The following is a 20703-nucleotide window of genomic DNA, read 5'->3' on the forward strand; positions in this document are numbered from 1 at the left end:
TGCTTCCACCTGCAGATTTATCTTGGGTAACAAAAGCAAAAGCTGATTTGGGAAAAATGGATTTAGTCACAAGAGGTCTTAATGGGTTGCAATTTAGCTAGGGATTGTTGTTGAGAAATATGAGGAAATTTACTATTTAAATCCACAATTCCACATATGTACATTTTCTGTATCACCTATTGTCGGTCTGACTCACATTTTATGTTTTATACCACTTTGACTATTGTTTTCAGTAAATCTACATGTTTGTGCAGTTTGTTTCCTTTGGCAGTTCAGCTCTTGGGGGATGAAGGATTTAGTTGTGCTATATATATTCAAAACCTTTGTTGTGTTTTTTTTTTTTTTCATTCCAGTTATCTAGAAAAGTATGAAAAAGTCCATCACTTTGGGGAGGAGGATGATGAGGTACAACCAGGCAATCCAAAGCCACAACTTCCTATTGGTGCAATTCCAACTTCCTATAACTACCAGCAACACAGTGTGTCAGGTAAATTTTTGAGGAAGAAAGTGCTATTTTTTCCATATATATTTTGAAAGACTACAGAAATAGTGTGTAGATAAATTTACAATATTGTTAAAACCATCAAGTCTGTAGGTCACTCAAATTATCAATTTAATACACTCAAAAACCTTTCCACTGTGAACCAAAACAAAATAAATATGAAAATCCATAAGCTATTTCTCTTCTTTACAAATGTTTCTCTTTTTGATCGGCAGGGCTAAATAGTTCCTTGTCTTGAAAAAAATGTATCTTGAAAATTTGCAAATTGTGCTTCTGTCACATCAGTCATTTGTCTACAGAGCCAAATACCTTAATTGATCATATGATTAATTAAGCTTTAAAATCTGAGGAATAAAGCACATTTTTAAGGAGCCAGAATCAACACCATTGTAATTTAGAGACCAAAGTATCAACCTTGAACCAATAAACAAATCAGAAGCTGGTGGACTGTGTGGAATGGATGTGTAATTTGTTGTGTAGAAAGTAACTCCAAATTGTATTACAATTTGTTTTAATTAAAATTTGCATTTTCAAATCTTTTCTTTGGGAGAAGATACTGCAGTATTGCCTTCTGGAGATGATGAAGGAAATAATATCTAACTAGAAAGGTGTACACAGCTAAGTAGAATGTGTTCAGCATTTTGGCCGAAGACGAATGGAAAAAAAAAATGAATACCGTAAAAACCTGTTAAACCCCACAATACCTTATTAATAAACTTTTAAAAACTGCTTATCATTCATAATAATATTGTTAAACGTATCATGAGTATTTATTAGTTTAGCTGTGAAAATGTGGTTGGTCTGTTTGTTTTCTTATTTAGATTACCTTCGTCAAAGCTATGGGCTGTCTATGGACTTAAACTCACCAAATGACTATAATAAATTGGTGCTTTCACTGTTATCTGGACTCCCAAATGAAGTGGACTTTGCAATTAATGTATGTACTCTTCTTTCAAATGAAAGCAAGCATGTTATGCAGCTTGAAAAGGACCCTAAAATCATCACATTACTGCTTGCAAATGCTGGGGTGTTTGATGACAGTAAGTATATAACAACATTGTTGCAACTAAAAGTGTCAATACCTGTTGTAGCATCTTTAACAACATCTGATAATTAAAATGTTTATCATTTATGGCACTGTAATATACTTATATCTATTTTTTTTTAAACTTATCCACAGTTTGTCAGACCTTACCAAGTACCTTTTAAGTTAGGTAATTTAAAACAGTGTTATTTAATAGTTTAGTGAAATGTAAGAATTAGTTTTTCAGTGATAGAGTTTAATTGTTCAAGATGCTCAGATTTACAGCATTGGATTTCCACCAGCTTTCTTCTGAATTTGCAGGACCACGCTGACTTTTTATAATTCTTTACTAGTAGCATTCACAAATTTAAAAATTAAAAAAGGGCAGTCTGAAAACAATGACCCACTAAGATTTTTATCCTGATACGTCACTGCACATTCAACCGTATTGAAATGCGGAGTACAAAACTCAGGGGATAAAAATCTTAATCTGAGTTTCAGAATTACTTAATGTGTTAGCACATAAATTTTAAGAGACAGTCTGTTCCATCAGAATACTTCAGTATGTGAAATAAATTCTGGCTGTTCAGTGTCACCTCCATGCCAAATTGTTTCTTGTTAATTGCTTGTTTGTCTTTCTGTCACGGAGAGGGGGGAAAAAAGAAACCCAAGTTAACCCAAACCATTCTAAAATCATAACAGCATAGCTCCTGTCTGGTGGTGGTGAGAAGCAAGTATTTACTGGTTTTATGTACTGATTTTTTTTTTTTTTTTTAAATACTGAATTTCAGAAATTACCCCTATAAGAAATTGCTCAAATGAGCTTTTTCAGCTAAGTATATTTAAGTCTGCTGGTAGAGATGATCATATCTGTTGGAGTATAAATCTACTTTGTATGGTATGTCAGAGATTCTGCTTTAAAAATGTGGGGAAGAATCAGTGTTAGACATTGTATACTGTTTGGTAAGGCTTTTTTGATCATGCAATTCTACATAATGATTTGTAGCTTCCCTCTTGGCCCCCCGATAGTGCATTAGTGTTCTCCCGTGTGTCTCTTAGTTTTTGGATTTGTACCCATGCCCTTCAGATTTAGTTAGATCTTGGGCATTTAGTGTCTGCATCTAGCCCAGTCACAACAATTTACAAAGAAAAATACTTGAAGCTAAAGTGAAACTTAGTCCTTCATGTTAATGATTCCAGGATGCTTGCTCTCTAGATTTTTGAGTTCACCATTGCTCCCCTGTTCTTTTGATGAAACTTCTATGGACTTAGGAATTTACAAATAATTTAATCAAGTTTTGTGTTGCTATTTCGTGATTGGGGGTGGGGGGAATGTTACAAAGATAGACAGTGTTTTTTCGAGTTCTTAACTTTGGCTCTGAGAACAGGCTTGTTCCATAGCTGGTCTGTACTAGTATTTGTTATGTTGAAAAATATTTGAGGTAAAGCTGAGAGGATACTGTGGATCTGCTCTTTCCATTCCCTGGGGAAAACTTCCTTTTTTTTGCTTATCTGATAACATCTTCTGGATAAATCCAGGGGTTGTCCTAGGAGCATTAGGAGGACTAATTGGAACAAATTGGGGAAGGAAAGGGGGTGTGTGTTTACTTATTTTTGAAGGATAAAACTTAGATTTAAAATACTTATATGCTTTTATATTATAAATAATGAAGGTAAATCTGTCAGAGGTGGTGATTAAATGAAATCTGTAATTAGCAAATTCAGGTAGTATGAAAATACTGTCATGAGAATTTCAGGTGGAAATAAATGATAGCTGATTAATGTGGGTTTTAGATTTGGCTTGTCTAATTAAGGTTTTATCATTGTTAGTTTTTATAGTGCAGAGTTTCTAGGTAACAAGAAAAATACGTCTTCAGCTTCCCCCCCCCCCCCCCCCCCCCAATAAAGTTTGAGATGACAGTTATATTATATTGCAGGTGATAGAGCAGCCCCAGGGGTTTGGGGGTGTATAGTATCTTCTATTTGGAGTGCTGCATAAGCCTTGGTTTGGATTCTATGAGTTGAAAGGTGATATGGTCTTGGAATAGAGATTTGTAGCATTTTGCTCAAAACAATAAAAAGTTATAAACCAAAATGTTTAAGTGTAACTTAAATGTGCCATTAGTTTATTAGAGAACTATTGCAAGACAAAGTTTATATTTTTGTATTGACTCAGTCCTTGAGTCAAATTGAGTCTTTGCCGCTTTCAAGGAGCAATGATTAGAAAATGTGTGGTAGTGGCTCCACCAAACACCTGAGAACACCCCTTATGCTCCTGGGTTAAATATTGACTTTCAGTTGAATGCTGTCAAAATCTCACTGCTACTGTTACGTTTTTTAGAAAACATTAGTGGGAATTTGTTTAATTACTGAAGTGGTGTATACAGCTTACAGAGTGCACGTGGAAAGCAGTTGTTGATGTGAGGTTGAAAATTGAGCAGTCATCTTGACTCCTGGAAAAGAGCTATGGAGAAGTTTCCCATGTGTTTTTTAGAAGGTTCACAAACTAGTCTGTTCTTTTATGGACTACTTATTCTCAATTTAAACTGCAAAAATTCAGTAGCAGTTAAGTAAACAACTATAGAAATTTCAGCTGGTTTATGCAGGATTTTTTTTTTAATTAAAAGGAAACACTGGAAGAGTCTGTAGTGTTGTTGAATCTTTATTTAGTTCATGGATTAGTAAAAAGTCAAACATGTTAATTTTTAAAATTTTACTAAATTCTGCTTTTTATGCTTAAAGCTTTAGGATCATTTTCTGCTGTATTTGGAGAAGAATGGAAGGAGAAAACTGATAGAGATTTTGTTAAGGTAATTTAAAAATTATTAAAATAATTTTGAGCTGCATATGGTGGGTATCAAGTCTTTTAAAAAGATAGAAAATTGTAAGATATACTAGCATATGTCTTTAGAATTACTATCAACGTTATTCCTTTGATTTAAATATAATAGGACACTAAATCACAGTTGTCATAAAATGTTTGGATAAGCAGGAACAAATGTATTAAGAAAAATCAGGTGTAGGGAAATAAAGAAAGAGGTTCCTTGTTTTTATAAGAAAGCTTGTATGTGTGAAGAAAAGGAAAACTGGCCAACATATATAACAAGAGAAAACATTGCTGCTTTTTTAAAAAAGTACCATGATCAGTAAAGAAACATTTTGGATTATGAAAACTAAGTCCATAACATAAGAAGCATAGGACAAATTTAAATAAGTTAGCAGTGTTGCAGGTTTGTTTCAGTTACAACTATTTTTGCACAAGGCCTTTTTATCTTTCCACTAGAGGGCACGATCTACTGTACAAATAATGAAATGAAGTAAAAATATAACTAAAATTTCTTCGCATAAATGCTTCCTCTTTATTCTAGGTGAGCATTTTGAGGTGAATGAGAGCATGAAATATATTATAGCTGGAAGAGGCTTGACATTTCAGCATATTCGCTATGATACACAATTCCTTAAATTGAATTTCAGGTGATGATTCATGTGGCTAAAATAGAAGAAAGCTGGATTGAAATATATTTTGATACCTTGTGCTTTTTGTTAAGTAAAAATGTGGAGAGATAAGCTGCTGAGTTACTTAGGAGCTCATAGCTGGGTTTCTGCTCCATTTCTTAATTGTCTTGTATACTGAAATGTCTTACCAGTATTATAGAGTAATATTCATTAGGAGCTTTTTCCATTTGTCTTTTGTTTTATTTTTATGTAACTCAATTTTGGGACAAGTTGGACCATAGCAGTGTGGTTAAATAAGTATTGCTGAAATATCAGTGAATAGATTTCCTAACCAAAATTTCCTAGGTAAAGTTAAGAACAAAAAAGTTAGGCTCTCATATTGGTAGTATATGAACTTGAAAATGTGGCTCAAATGTGCTGAAGGTAAGTGTAAAAAATAATGCTCCATAATATTTGTTTCCTTTTTCCATTGAAAAATATGTCCAGAAGTACTGTAGGTTGTGTTTTGGTTTGATTTTTTTTCAAAGCACTTAGCACTTCTGTGTTGACTTCACCCTAAACTGTCACAGACTGTTGCTGATGTAGAGCAGCAAGAAGCACCATGTCTAGATCTGTAAACATTTAAAATTACACAGAATTCTAATATATTATATGTTCATTAATTATATAAACTTAAGTAATTGTGATAGATAAGGACAGATGGTTCTGATAAATGTTTTTAACGAAGTGCTAAGTAGAACCACTGTAACTGCAATAAGGTTTACTAATAAGAAACTTGGATGCTCTCCAAGATCTATTTTTGAACATTACAGCATGTATAGTAGCACTCTGTAGTGAAATACTGCTGAAAACATGTCAGAAACTAACACCAGATCTAAAAATATCTCTAATGCCAAGAATCCAGATTTTTCAGAACATCTTACTTCAAGCATTTGTTTGACCCTACTACTAGAAGTAATTTATTTTGTATTGCAGCTGTGGCTGTGTCAAAACAGAAATCGGGAGAAGCATTACGGGAGCTTCATGACATAGGAGAGAGCTATTTGATTGGCAGGGTAGAGATTGTGTATCTGTTTTTTTAAAATTTACTTTTACAGCTTTAAGATTAATAGAATGGCTATTGAATGTGTGTCCCTCCTTTCACTGTTCACATTATCTTTTTAAAATTCTTCTTTATTTGTTTGGGTTTTTTCATTTTGCTGCCAGTTGTTTGTGTGTTGATTTTGTAAGGTTTCTCTACTATAACGGTAGCAGATTAGAAGTTTGTGTGAAGATGAAAATGGAAAAGAGTTTTTAAGTGGGAGAGGAAAAATGCAGAATTATGCATTAAAGTATAGTGATGGCATGAAGACACAAACATTAGAGATTCATAGAAAGCAGAATGGGGAAAACAATTTCTTGAACACGTGAATTCTAAACTAGTAGGAATTGATAGAAATTTTGTTGAGTTTGTAAAAGTTACCGTCAGACCATAGTGGATCTTTCATGTTTTGGGGTTGAGGGGGGTGGGAGTGGCTGAGAAATACCAGAAATCTTGAAGCTGTTCTGAAAGTTATTCTCAGGGTTAAGTTCAGGATTCATAGAGAAATCATAAACTTGGATTCTTGGCAACTGAATGTCAGTTTCAGTATTGGTATGCTAGTTTTATGCAAAGAAAAAAAAATTGAACTACTCTTTGTTAGCTGAAAATACCTTTTCAAGTACACCAAATGATCTATCAGATATGTTCAGAATATTTGGCACATCATCTGTATAGCTACTCTTACTAACTTTTTTCCAGGCTTCTTTTCCTGCCTGTTGAAATATATGAACATAAACTTGGAACTTTGGATTTTATAGGGCCATTTAGTTTCTGTATTTCAGTTACATTGGGGGTAATTTTAGAATTATGTATTTATACTAAAATGTTTTGTGGAAGTGTTTAATGTTTGCTTAAAAAAAGCTTGATTTAAATTTTAGTCGCTTAATAATAGTAGTATTTTAAAATTAATTTTCAATAAATAAAAATGACTATTTTTTTCTTTATTGTTTTTCTCTTCATTCTACTATACCTTGGCACACTGAGTGGTACAGCATCACCATTAGTATTTCTCCCACCCTTAAATATCTACTCAATAACTGTTGGTTGGTTGGTATTCAGTCAGCTCTTGAGTTCTGTACTAATTTATCATAAAGAATTTGTTAATTGTTTCAGCACCAATACTTTGATTTTATACTCTGCTGTTCTCTAATTTTGACTTAAAATCATTATACATTACATATGCGGTATCATGATTTTTGCAGAACAGTCTACCAGTTTGGTAATGTCATATTCATGAGCAAAGGAGCTTGCCTATTTATAGTTGTGTCCTCCAGCATCACTACTGTTCCAGTTGAAGGTGAAGATGAAAAACGTGTTTCTTTATACTAGTCTTTGAGGGAATCAGTTACCTCCCCCCACCACCCCAGAAAAAAACTGTTCAGAAAATTTGTAATTTCCATTATCTTATCTGCAGCACTGCATATTTTCTCACTTTCTGCAGTGCTTTCCTCTAAACTGAATCAAATGTCTCTACTAGTCAGTGAATCTGTTCCATTAATTGTCAAAATTTTAATACCATTTTAGTTGAACCTTCTGTTATCCCTTATAGCTATGTTAATTTGTTGCTTTCTGCCCTCTCGATTTTTCCTGGTGCTGTCAGTAAGCTTAAATCTCTGTTTAGTTGGAATGACTGCATGACCTTACTTAAGGATTGAAACAACTGGCATTTAGCGAGTCATCTCATGTCTTGTCTTGTTTTGTTTTGTCATACCCATCCCCAAGCTCTGATGACATTTTGCTCAGATATTTTCTCATCTACTCTGGAAGCTTTTCCATTTTTAACTGTTTCATTTCGCTTTGAATTTCCTCATATTAGCAAGGTTCACTTGTGAGTGTAGTTTGTCTTTGAGAAGTGACTTGTTTATATTAGCATCAGATAGATTTATGTTTTTTCAGGTATTTCTTTCATGTCTCCAGCAGCTGCCTACTATTGGATGTAGTATATGGATAATTGCATCACATTTCTTGATGCAACATTCATTTCTGTTTACTTCAATTTAAGCATTTGGATTTCATGTTCTTGGACTTCTTGGGGCCTCCTCTAGCTGTAGTGGCCCAAAATCCATGCTTATGCAGTTTTGGTGCTTGCTTTATTGCTTTGCTTAATGCTTTACTTCCCTGGTTTCCTTTTTTTTTTTTTTTGTGAAGTTCTTATTTTGTTGTCCAACTCTTTCTTCATATAAGTTTAATAGTAGTTTTCTTTACTGTGCATTTCTTCTTTGAATCTTTCTCAGATAGTGAGTAGAGAGAGATCCTTATGCGTTTAAATGCCTGAAATACTTTTCAGATGTCACCTTTCTTGTCTCTCGCAGTGACCTGTCAAACTGACTTGACTCTAGTTGCTCTCATGTTTTTCTTGGACAATAAGTAGTCATGATCATTGCTACATTATATGATTTGTGGACTGAAACGTCCATTGTTTTTATGGACAGTAATTTGGTTAATCTGATTGCCAGTGAATTGTGTATAATCTTGTGCGTCTTTTTCCAGAGAAACTTGGCTACTGACAGTAATCAGATTGTGCATGTGAATCAAGTTCTCTACCTTTGTCCATTATCTCTTAGAATCTGGATGTCACGTAGCCAATCATTGTTTGTTTGCTTCCAAGTTTTAGCTTTATGGTCCTATTAGCAGTATGTTACATCATCTAAAATATATGTATTAGGAATAACTGTTGATAAAGAGCTTCAGTTTTTCATTCATTCTTGTTCATTTCTGCTGATAGGTAGTATCAGATTTCAGCTATCCATAGTTTATAGTAGGGAATAAATAACTGCTTGTGATGCTGAATTGATTTTTTTCTTGCCTCTGTGATATGTTTTTCAAAGGACCACCCAGAAAGCTTGACAACTCATCTTTTTCCACTTTTTTCTTTCCTTTGGGCAAACAAAAATTTTGTCATATTTCACCTTGTTCTCTTGTAACAGATAGGTTGCCAACATTGTACCTAGGTTATTTAATTCTATTTTCCACTTCATCATTCTCTTCCCACCCCTATCCTTTTCAGGGATCTTTCTTGCTTAGGCAGGAAACAAATGTTGAGTGGGCTGAGAGCAATGAAACCTGTCTGCTTAAATGCAAAAAAAGAAGGTGATTCAGACCAACTCTTTCCTTGTAAAGAAAAGGTGTCTGAACACCTTTATTCAGAAGTACAAGATGGAGATCACTGTAGGTAATCCTAGTGTTTTCGAAGAACTGGGTGGGGTTTTTGTCGTTTACTGGCAGGACATGTGATTCCAGTGTGAAGATTTGTCTGAGACATGAAAACATCTGTATTTCACCAGAATCACAGAGAATAACTTTCAGAACAAGGCGTAATTATTTTTTTTTTTCTTGGTGTTTTTTCCCTACTGTGTTGTAAGGGGTTTGTAATTAACAAGCTTCATCATTCCAGTTAAGGAATGAAAAGTATAATTTACCTTCCTGAAAGTCTTACCAAGGGCTTATTTTCTTTTGTTCATTCTTTCTTTCTAAAGAGGTCTTAAGTGTCCTGGAATCTGCTTTGGGTTTCTTGAAGTCCTCTGTCTGAGTGAAAGACGCAGAACTCATATTCACTATTGTCTCTAAATTATTGTTTATAGGGGGTCCGCAGAAATCTCTTTGTCGTAGCATCTCTCAACAAACCCAGGGGTTTTTTAAATGTTTGGACAACTTGATATTATGCCTGATAATTTGATTGAGACTTTGATTGTCATAGGCTAGGCTGACTGCACTTTAATTCTTTACATGACTGTACATGCAGTGTGTAAGAGTATTGCTTCAAGCTGTTTGTTGTTCCCTGAACAGAACAGTAACTTTTCTGAAGAAGATAGTCAACTCTCCTATGTAATGGTGCCTGCTAGAAGACAGCTGCTTGGAATCAAATGGAAAGTTGTTTTACCATCTAAACTAGAGACAGATGCCTCTTTCCTTGGTTAGGAACTCGCCTTGACTATCTATGGTAAAGTTTTCAGGTGTTTGGGGCTCAGTAGAGTGATATATCAGGCTTCCATCTGTACATTCATTGTTGTAACATGCTTCTCAACAGCTAAAATCCTGGGAAATCCTGACCCCTCTATAGTTAGCAGCCCATCTCTAAAATAAATAAATTAAACACCACATATAATAGTTTGTGTCTTAGCTGCTTGGATTTCTGAACACATTACTTACTGATAAGTTGTTTAAGTTACTGTCTTGTTGAATGGAGGCTGTAGGATTAAGATTTCTGAGTTCTTTGGTGATACTGCTGGAGCTTTTGCAGAATGTTTGAAATCTTAAAATCTGCAAAGTGCTCACAGGAAGCCTGGTTTGCTACTGCAGTAGGCATTTCTTGGTTGCTGAAACATCCATGACAGATGCTGGCTTTGGGAATGCAAACCTACAGTTTTGAGCAAGCAAAACACTCTGGGACACTTCTGCAGGTAAAGCAGTGTTCTTGGTGAACATTATCACCCACAATGCTTCTGCATGTAGAAATAAGCACACAAGAGAGGAAAAAATATGGGGTTTTTTAATTGTTCTTTTTGAAGTGTATTGTCTGCATATTATGTCCTATCCTGCAGATTCTCTTCCTTAGAGCTTTAAGAGCCTTTCCAGATCTCTAGGACTTAGAGGAACTGAGGCTGTGGGGATACATGCTACTCTAGTGTGCTTCAAATAGGTAACAGTGCTTGTGCGTATGCTCTAGGTAATCCTGAGGCAAAAATTCTGTAGTTGGAGTGTTAGCATCTTATGCTCACAGCATGAGTGTATAATTAAAACAATTTGAGGAGTAACAGTTATGTGTAAGTAAACTTTATTTGGTGCCTTGGTGTATCTCTCACTTCAACTTACAGAATGAAGCCATGTTCTGATCTTTTCTGAAAAAGATAATCTCATCTGAGTTGACAACTAGCATTGATTGACAGACTGCTTCTTTAGGAAGGGGAGACTTTCTCAGTTGTTCAAGCAACTAGCATGGATCTGTTTATTCTGCAAGTTTTAGGTGAGATGTACAGTTTTCCAACATGGTATTCCTGTCTCCTTCTTTAGCCATAGCTCTTTGAGGCTTTATCTTTAGCAGTGTCTGTAGTGTCTTCATCTGCAAAAAACTTAAAACCTCATTTTACATCCCTTTGAGAACATGTCCAGGATGATCTGCCTTCCAGATAGAAAAATTAGCTCCTTTATGACTTAATATTGCCAGAGGTTTTTAAATGTATCATTTTGGACTATGCACCTAAGTATTAAGTGGTGAAAAGTGGATTATTGAAGGATTCAGCTAGCAAAATGTGATGATGCTGTTTTAACATTTATCATGTGCCAGCAGTTTTAACACTGTATTGTTCTTCCAAAGAGATTCAGGTTGAAGTTGGATACTTTAAGCATCTCTGTTCAATATTCGCTTTTAAAAATCATTAACTGATTAAACAATTAATCTTTAAAAGCCTCTGAGGTTTTTCTTTTTAAGTAGCAGTGAAATGTGAAGGCTTAGTGTGTTCATTGCTTTTCCAAAAGGAAACATCCTAAAGGAAAGTGTGTACTGACAGGTACATTTCCAGACAATATATTTGTGTGCTTTTTAAAATAATGACTGAAGCCTCTTCCTTGAATAGTCTCCTCTTAAAAGTAAAGGCAGCTCAAAATGAAGTACATTCTGCAAATTTTACCTGCATGCCTTGGTCTTCTGTGGCTTTTGATGATAGCCTCAGTATTAATTAGAAAAATCTGTTTGTCACAAACAGTAGGAAGTTAGACGTTTTTCTGGCTGTTGCTGTCTTTGCTAAAATGTGGTAATAATACATTCTGTGCAAGTAATCCTTTTTACGAAACAGCACTTGGATGTCATTTAGCAGCATTGCAGTGGAAAATAAAATTATTTTCCTTCCAATTTAGAAAATCTGTAGTATTGTATTTTCCAAGAAAATAGTAGTGTCAAGCTTGTTATGAATGCTGTAATTTAGTAATTACATTTGCATAGCAAAATTTCTCCTGCTGTTCAGCTGGTTGTACTTCCCATCCTTCCCTTTATTCAGATTTATTTGTGGTTTTATTCTGTGATCATAGCCAAAAGAGGAGCTGTATTTCATTAGTGAGTCAAAAGAATGTATGAATTTTTATTAGTCAAAGGAATGTTTATATTTTTGTTGTAATATACACATTAGAATGTATATATCGTTACATACTTGTAAATCAATATATGTCACTGTGTATTTTTATTAGTTTGCAAACCTTAATCCCTTGATTAATTCTTGAATTTCAACAGGACTAGTGACATGACAACCATTTACAGATCAGGCTGTATATTTGTAAAGTAATTTGAATTTCAGTGTGCTGAAGCACTCCATTTTTGCTTATATTTATAAAGGTTTTTGGTGATGGTGGTTGATGCTTCTTGCTTTTCATTGATTTATGATGATGTTGAAAAACATAGCAGAAGCTTTAAAAAGTCTCTCCAGATAGAAATCTGACAGTTGGACTTCTAGCAGGAGTCTAAGATCTACTGAAACTGAGAGGAGTCACCATTTTTTGCTTTAGGAGTTCACTGTAAGGTGAAGGAGGATGAACTGTACTTTTTTCCCTTTAAATTGCCGTATTTCTAATTTTTTGTGGAAAACTGTCCATATAGTTTCAGTATGTGCTTCAGGAAAGTACTTCTGTGGTAGCGTTCGTTGATCATGAATGAATGCATACTTTGAGTGCTCTCAGGGAGAAGTTTCTTAATGTAAAGTACTGAATATCTTGCATATCATCCCATGAGTGAAAAATGTGGCTACCATTACATGAATCAAGGTATTAGGAAATTTTAAAAGAACAATCCTTTTCATATTTTTTCAGTATTTTAATGTAATAGAAATAATATTAAAAGAAATATCATCCCCTAGAAATTAAGTGTATTTTTAATTCTTTCTTCAGTTTTGGAAGGATATTGTTGAGGATATTGAAGTTCGTGATCTAATTTCTGACAGAAGCAAATCTCAAGGTGAGACATCTTGACTAATCTTGATACATACATGTTGGTAAATACAGTAAAGGAAAGACTAAAATTTTTTTTGTTTACTTTGTAGATATTCCATCGGAAGAATGGATTTGGGAATCCTTATTTCATCCACCTCGCAAATTGGGCATTAATGATATTGAAGGGCAGCGGGTACTTCAGATCGCAGTGATTTTACGTAATCTTTCTTTTGAAGAGGGAAATGTTAAACTTTTGGCAGCTAATCGTACTTGTCTTCGGTTCCTGCTACTCTCTGCTCATAGTCACTTTATTTCTCTGCGGCAGTTGGGGCTTGACACACTGGGAAATATTGCAGCAGAGGTAATGTGCTTCAAAACAGAACAATTAAAATATAATTTGGTAAAAGCATTACTTCGGTGTTAATTAAATGAATTACTTTCTTCCTTAATCATTGGATGAAGCAGGAAATAAATTATTCTCTGAATTTGTAAATAGCAATTTGAAAACAAGTATTCAGAGCCAAAACAAAAATACAGACTGCGTGTTGTCAGTTTGCTAAAATAGAATCACATGAAGAAAACTGATTGTATAGGGAGATACAAGATATTCATAGTGCATAATTTTCAGTTTAGTTTCCCAGAGAGAAGAAAGGAATATAATTAAATTCTGCAGACTGGACACTAGCTTCTTCACTTTATAACCTTTAGTCATAACTTCAAAATAGTACATTTGAGAAAGGGGTGGTAGAGAGTTTTGTGCTGTATGTAGTGGGCACCAGTAAGCTAGTTATATGCCACTGGGTATAGCACCTGAGTCACATGAGGCATCCTTTTGTTTTCAGAGAGGTTTGAATGTAATAAATACACTATTTCAGTATGTCATATCACTGTGCAGATAAATTATACAGATTTTATAGGTAGATATGTTCAGATATTCCTTACATTTTAAAATATATATAAATTTAAGTAAAGTGGGTAGTATCAGAGAATGAGGCTTGGTATCAGTCTACTGTTTTGGTCTACTTCCGAATATCGAAAAGAAGATGGCATTTTCATTTATCATGTATCCAGCTTCTTTTGAATAAGAGAGAATGCTACATATTACAGTGTCTGAGAGCTCTGAGAAGCAGAAGTAGATAGAAACAGGATGAATGATTGTGATAGTGTTTGGGAAGGAATGTTTGTTGTTACTCAAGTTCTGGGTTTTGCTGGATATTAAAATATGTTTGTGTATACTGTTGGCTGCCTGGGAATAAAGTTGTTTTCCTTATTCTGAGCACTGGAAAGCGTAAATTACACTGCTGCTTCAGAGCAGAATTGGGGGGGGCTCAAAATGCTAGCTACAATGAAAAGTTCATAGGGTTCTGTTTTTGTGAACACAAATGTCATTTATATGTTCTGCATTTAAACACTTTTGAATCTTATATTTTGATATGCAAATTTAAGGATTTGAGCCATTAGCAGTGTATGGATAATGTTAATCATAGTTTTTGTTTTTCTTTCTCATCAGCTTCTTTTGGATCCTGTTGATTTCAAAACTACTCATCTAATGTTTCACACTGTTACAAAATGCCTCATGTCAAGGGATAGATTTTTAAAAATGAGAGGTAAGATCTCTAGCTATTCTTGTTGTTGTATTAACATTGTAATTATTGCTGTTTAAAACTTTTTTCTTTGTTCTTCAGGCATGGAAATCTTGGCAAATCTTTGTAAGGCTGAAGATAATGGTGTCTTAATTTGTGAATATGTGGATCAAGAATCCTATAAAGAGATCATATGTCATCTCACACTACCAGATGTGCTGCTTGTAATCTCAGCACTTGAGGTGCTGTATATGCTCACAGAAATGGGAGAAGTGGCCTGCTCAAAGATTGCTAAAGTAGAGAAGAGCATAGGTAAGGGAGAAGCAAATTCTATTACTCTCACTTATGTAGGAAAAAAGACTTAAGAATATATCATGTTCAGTGGTTAAAAATGTGGCTTGCTTGTGTGTGTAGCTTAGGGGTGGATATTAGAATAGGAAGTTTTACTACGATTTATTCTTTGTGTCCTCAAGAAACTGATAATGCTAATAACTAGGGAAGCTAAAACTTCTGAAGTTTGTTTGTTTTTTTTTTTTTTTAATGCCATGAAGGGGGGGGGGAGGGGAAGTAAAAATCTGCAGAAACTTGTTTTGTTTCAACACATGGCAATTTTAAAACAAATCAATATGTCCCAGCAGCTCATTTGTCTTGTCCTAATGTCATTGTTGGTTTTACATTTAATACTTTAGATACATTAGTATGTCTGGTTTCTATGGACATCCAGATGTTTGGACCTGATGCACTTACTGCTGTAAAACTCATTGAACATCAGTGCGTTAGCCAGCAAGGAGTACCTGATGTCAGACCCCAAGTAATGGATCATGGTTCTTCACAGGCCCATGCAACAGGTGTCCCAGGTTAGTATCACTGCAAGAGAACATATTCTTCTACGAAATTTTTTGTGGCATGTCTGACTTTTGTCTTCTGCGGGTTTCGGATTAATTTACATAAATAAGTATAGCATTATGCATAACATACAACATGTTTTTCAGACACTTGTTTACAAAGCAAATATAAAACTGTTAGTCAAAACTGTTGTGAAACAAGCTTTAAAACAGTTTTAATACTTTTCAGTTGCTAATCTGAAAATTTACTGGAAGTTATGTACACTCCTTATTTTCACTTGTGCAGTGGAAAGAAAAAGTATCCATCCTAGATTGTTCCCACAATTTGTAGAAAATGAGAGTTCCATTTTATGTTGTGTTTTACACAGAATATTATAGGGCAGTAACATATAGTATTTGATAGAATTGATATAGAGATGAGAGACACACAGTATCGTGCCTCTGTTGCAGCTGCTAAACAGCTTATTGTGATGTGAATGAAATGTTAGCTGTTGTTTAAAGCTTGAAAAGTGTTTCCTTAACTGTAAATTAAATTTTAATTATTTTGGGATTAAAAACTGGTCCTATGGAAGTTGATGCACAGCTAACTATTATTGATCAGGGGAATAGCATGTGTACCTTGTTCTGTCTTTACTAATAAAAGCACATAGCAGTATACCACAAGTGCACACAAGATGGAACACAGCTATTCATTCTGGGGAAAAAATGGAGAAAGAACCATTACGACAGACACTGGCTTGTGTGTTGTTAAGTGTACTGTTTCTGGAATGGGAGCAGATACCACAGTGAAAGTGACTGGAAAAGAATGTGACTAAGGGAATGAGCAAGAGTGAATGGAAGGAGCCAATGTGACATCGCAACAAAATTCTTTACATTATATTTGCTTCCACTTAGGAACTGGAAAAATAGTTGCTGTGTATTTGTGCCTGTTCTGGTGCAGTATTGTGCCACTCGTACTCATTACTCCGTACTGAGATCATGGATCACGATTGTGAATCTGGAAGCTGTTGTTCACTAAGTGCTTACATCATCATTTGCACTTCAGTGGTGGCTCTGGCCTTGTCACGCCCTGCTTCACTTCTGTAAATTGTGGTGCAAATCTGTAGTCTGCTCAGTGCACCATTGTGACTTGCCTTAGCTGGATACATCTTTGCTTACAAACACAGGAGAAACTGTAACAGTCATGGAGTTGAAGTGCTTCATTCCGGAGAACAAAAATCATTTCAGCAAGTGTTTTTTTGTTCCCTTCATTTTCCACAGCCTCTAGGACAGCACCACATGTTGCTCCACCACCCGGAATAGTAGAAATAGACAGTGAGAAATTTGCATGTCAGTGGTAAGTGTATAGTTCTATTCAAATACTTTATTAAAGAACAAATAAAAATGCCTCTATTCATGTGTCACAAAATTTTCTAGCTTGTTTCTATTTACAGTCAGACTCATTTTTCTGAAAAGTATAAAGCAAAACCATTCTGTCATTGCTTTGAAGAAGTATGAAAGAAAAACTCAACCAGAATATGCACTTTTCAACAGTTGATACTTTTCTCTCTTAGAATAGAGTTTAATTTGATTTTTAACTCTGATCTTGATTTTGTTTATTTTTTAAATTGTCAAGCAGCATTATCTGTTTCATGAGTGTTTTCATCTGGTAATGTGTTACTATATTACTGCACCAATATAAAAGTTATTGCCAAATTATGAAGCTAGGCCCCGCAAAACTCTCATGTGGTCGTTGTCAACCTCAAGCAAGTTAAGGAAGATCAAAGCTTTTTCCATCCAAATACTATTGCTTTCAACTAATATTGCCATTGTCAGATATTCAGGGAAAAACTATTCCGCCAGTTCTCATGTGCACTGAGGGTGACCTGTCTGAACTATTTGACTTATGTAAATCTACTCACATTCTAAATATTTGTGTTAATGGATTCTTGATGGACCCTTCCACTTCCGCTGCTTCACAACTCATATGTTCATCTGTTGTCTTACTGATCAGACGAGGGCCTTCAAGATAAAGTGGGTAGAATTTGTCAAAGCTTAGTGCTTTAGGTTATGATTTAGTTTTACTTCCAGCAAAGCTTCAATTGTATGGGGAAAACATTGCAGATTCTTGTTGGTCAACTGATTGTTGTTCACATGCTTCTGTTTGCACACTGCAAAGTATTATTAATGTGCACTGCTGAAAGACTGACAAATTTCGCATTTAGACATTTAAACAGGGATACCTGGAGTTGGAATCACAGCAGCTCAATTTAGCGATCTGCAAGTTGGTCTCTAGCCAAAACTAGTTTTCTAGGCTGCCTTTTTAAATAATGGAATGGGAGATTCTCCGAATAGTAAAATGAATTGCCTTCACCCGCCTAGTTTCTGATGAGATTATGAGTTACCTTCTGGTGCTGCCTTCTCTCTCTTGACTATAGAGAGCACTAGACATCTAGCTTTCAATAGTAAAGTTGTAAAATACGTATGTGTAGGTACCATGCTGCAACTGTGTGATACCATCAAATGACAGAAAATACTGAAGCAAACTATAGAGCATTATATCAGGGTCCGCATAGTTTCTGATTCTGTGTGCTTCTGCAGCTGTCAGTGTTGAATGCTATTATTTTGTGGTTGATTTTCTTCTGATTAGTCTTAGGTAGGTATGAACTAGTGAAAAATAATAATTAACATCTAGTCCTGAAAAGTCTCCTTAAATACTAACTGTGCTGCCAAAAAAAAAAAAGTCAAATTGAGAGTAGAGTAGTAGCCTCTTCCAAGCATTTTCATCAATGCTAATGTGGAGTGTCTTACATTGATGTAAATTTTCATGGTATGTTTTAGTCATTGCTTCCTATTGAGAGAAGTGGGAAAATGAGTGAATTGTAGCAGTAGAATTTAGAAAAGCTTGCTACTTGGAAGCAGCAGAAAGACAAGGTATTTAAACAGACCTTCCTGGATATATTATTAGCCAGCTTAGCCTGAGTAGGAGTCCTTGTAAGGTAAGTGCATGTGACAGTAAAGTGCTAATCGCAGATCCCATTTCACCATTATAAGTCCTGAATATCTTCAGTTTGCTGGTACCAGTGATAGTGTGTCAGCCTAATATGACATACCCAACTGAGCAGTCAGTTGTCTGATATGCCAAATTTAATTAATCCCTACACTTTCTGTTATACAGTGTGATCTCAATTTTTGTAATAATAAAATTGTAACTCAACTGCAAGAGAAATGGCATTATACTTACTCTTTACGGGTTATGAGAGAACACAATTTAAAGAATATAATAATTTGTTTTTTCTCTTTTAAAGCATCTACTTATATTGGGAGTGTAGGACTCTACAAAGGAGAATGCAATGTAGTTTTCCAAAGTGTTAGCACCAGGAAACGATGACAATTTAAAAAATATTTTTAATGTGTCTGAGCCAATATGCTGGTACTGGTATTTGAGCATTGTGTGAGCGTTGTTACTTATCTCCATTTGCTGCTGGGGATGAATTGTTCCCATGTTTCTGGGTTGGAATAATGGATCTGAAAGAAATAAAATTAAACTGTGAGAGAAAGAAACATTTTCTGTCAGCTTCCTTGTTGGGGGTTGGATGATCTGTGTGCTTGTGGAGACTCTGTAGGAGATACAAATACTTTCTCTCCCTGGAAATTGCATGTTAGGCAAAACAGGTTGGTCAAGGATTTTATTGATGTCTCTGTAGTGTGGGACTCCAGGAGTGGGAGTGTGTGTGTGTGTGTGTGCATCCTCTCTTAGAATCCCAGTCCCTTTTCTCCTGCCTTCTCACCTCTATAAGAATGACAGGGTTGAGAATGTTATTCCTAGCCCTGGCTTTACTTGTATTTTAATGTAAGACTCCATAAGCAGATCAGTTAACAGAATCTTGGTTTTGATACAAATGTTAACTTCTGCTAGAAATTTCTGATGAAGGATTATCTAGCATTCAGTCCATCTTTTGCTAAAGTAGAATCATTAAGAAATAAGAACAGAGCTGTGGGGAGGGGATGTCACCAAACAAGGCATTCTTTTTTGGTTTTGTTTCTGAATATAGAATAAAAAAGGCATATATAGACACTCCTTTGCATATTACATATGTAAATAAGAGTTGCATGTAAAACTGACTGCCTGTGTTAGAGGTCCTGTGTGTTGAATTGTAAGGAGGGAGAAGGAGAAAATGTGGAACAGACATTTGACAAGACAATATACTAAAATGCTATTTTCCATGTTGTTATCAGGCTTCAAAAGTCATTGTGATACAGTCAGAAGTGTTTTAAAAGTGTTGTTAAAAATACTCTCTATTTTGCTTCATAGTTTGGTTTTTTTCATCCTCAGGCTGAATGCACATTTTGAGGTGAATCTTGATTGCTCAGTCTCTCGAGCAGAAATGTATTCTGAATACCTCTCTACCTGCAGTAAATTAGCTCGAGGTGGAATCCTAACATCAACTGGATTTTATAAATGTCTGCGGTAAGACAAAAATTCATGCAACCATAAAGAAGCACTTGCACATGCACAGTATTAACCCGTAGCTTTAGATTTCTTTGATAAAAGATCTACTGAGTTTTAAAGACATCCAGTTTTGGAATTTTAATTGAAACAAATGTTTAGAGTCTGTTTAATTTTATTTAATTCTATTTCAGGATCTTTGATAGGGTTTCTTCTCTGCTTATAGTCCTTCTAATTCTTTCCAAAATATTTTTTGGAGGTATTGTAGTTTTTACTTAGTTTGTATGAGATCTTGGCCAACCATCTGGTGGACCTGCTAGTCCTATGTGATGAATACTCAGATGCTATTGGAGAATCCTGCTGTATTGCAAAGATGCAGGTGTTAGTGCAGTTGCTCTGCACACAAGAACAGTTAGTTAAAACAAAAACATTGTAAGACAGTTGAGTTACTGTGTTTATTAACATAAATTTATGTTGTATTTGGCAGAACTGTCTTTCCAAATCATACAGTGAAGAGAGTAGAAGATCCAAGTAACAATGGTCAAGCACATATACATGTGGTAGGAGTGAAAAGGAGAGCTATACCACTTCCCATTCAGATGTACTATCAGCAGCAACCAGCTTCGTCTACCCCAGTTGTCCGGGTTGATTCAATTCCTGATGTGTCTTCGTCTCCTTCGCCAGCAGGTTTTTAAATTAATTAAATATAATCTATTTTGCATTGATTGTGAAATGACAATAAAAGACAAAAGTTTTTGAAAATGTTTTGAAAGTGTTGGAAGCCAGGGCCACGTGTTTTGCTTGATTTTATTCAATAATGTTAGGAATAGTATTGCAGTATGTACTTGCATACCATTCTAGTATTTGA

General features: G+C 35.0%; 1 protein-coding gene across 2 annotated transcripts in view; it reads left to right on the forward strand.

Moving 5' to 3' along the window:
• ARID2 (AT-rich interaction domain 2) overlaps positions 1-20703 on the forward strand; it is a 109612-nt gene that overhangs the window by 63217 nt on the left and 25692 nt on the right. For both annotated transcript variants that reach the window (XM_074870423.1, XM_074870422.1), the window contains exons 4-14: positions 354-487; positions 1324-1542; positions 4269-4336; positions 12937-13003; positions 13089-13339; positions 14489-14585; positions 14664-14873; positions 15251-15418; positions 16667-16742; positions 19722-19856; positions 20323-20522. In XM_074870423.1, coding sequence (XP_074726524.1) covers positions 354-487; positions 1324-1542; positions 4269-4336; positions 12937-13003; positions 13089-13339; positions 14489-14585; positions 14664-14873; positions 15251-15418; positions 16667-16742; positions 19722-19856; positions 20323-20522 — 1625 coding nt within the window. The remainder of the gene's footprint in view (positions 1-353; positions 488-1323; positions 1543-4268; positions 4337-12936; positions 13004-13088; positions 13340-14488; positions 14586-14663; positions 14874-15250; positions 15419-16666; positions 16743-19721; positions 19857-20322; positions 20523-20703) is intronic.

This window comes from Strix uralensis, chromosome 5 (assembly GCF_047716275.1).
Source record: "Strix uralensis isolate ZFMK-TIS-50842 chromosome 5, bStrUra1, whole genome shotgun sequence".
NCBI lineage: Eukaryota > Metazoa > Chordata > Aves > Strigiformes > Strigidae > Strix > Strix uralensis.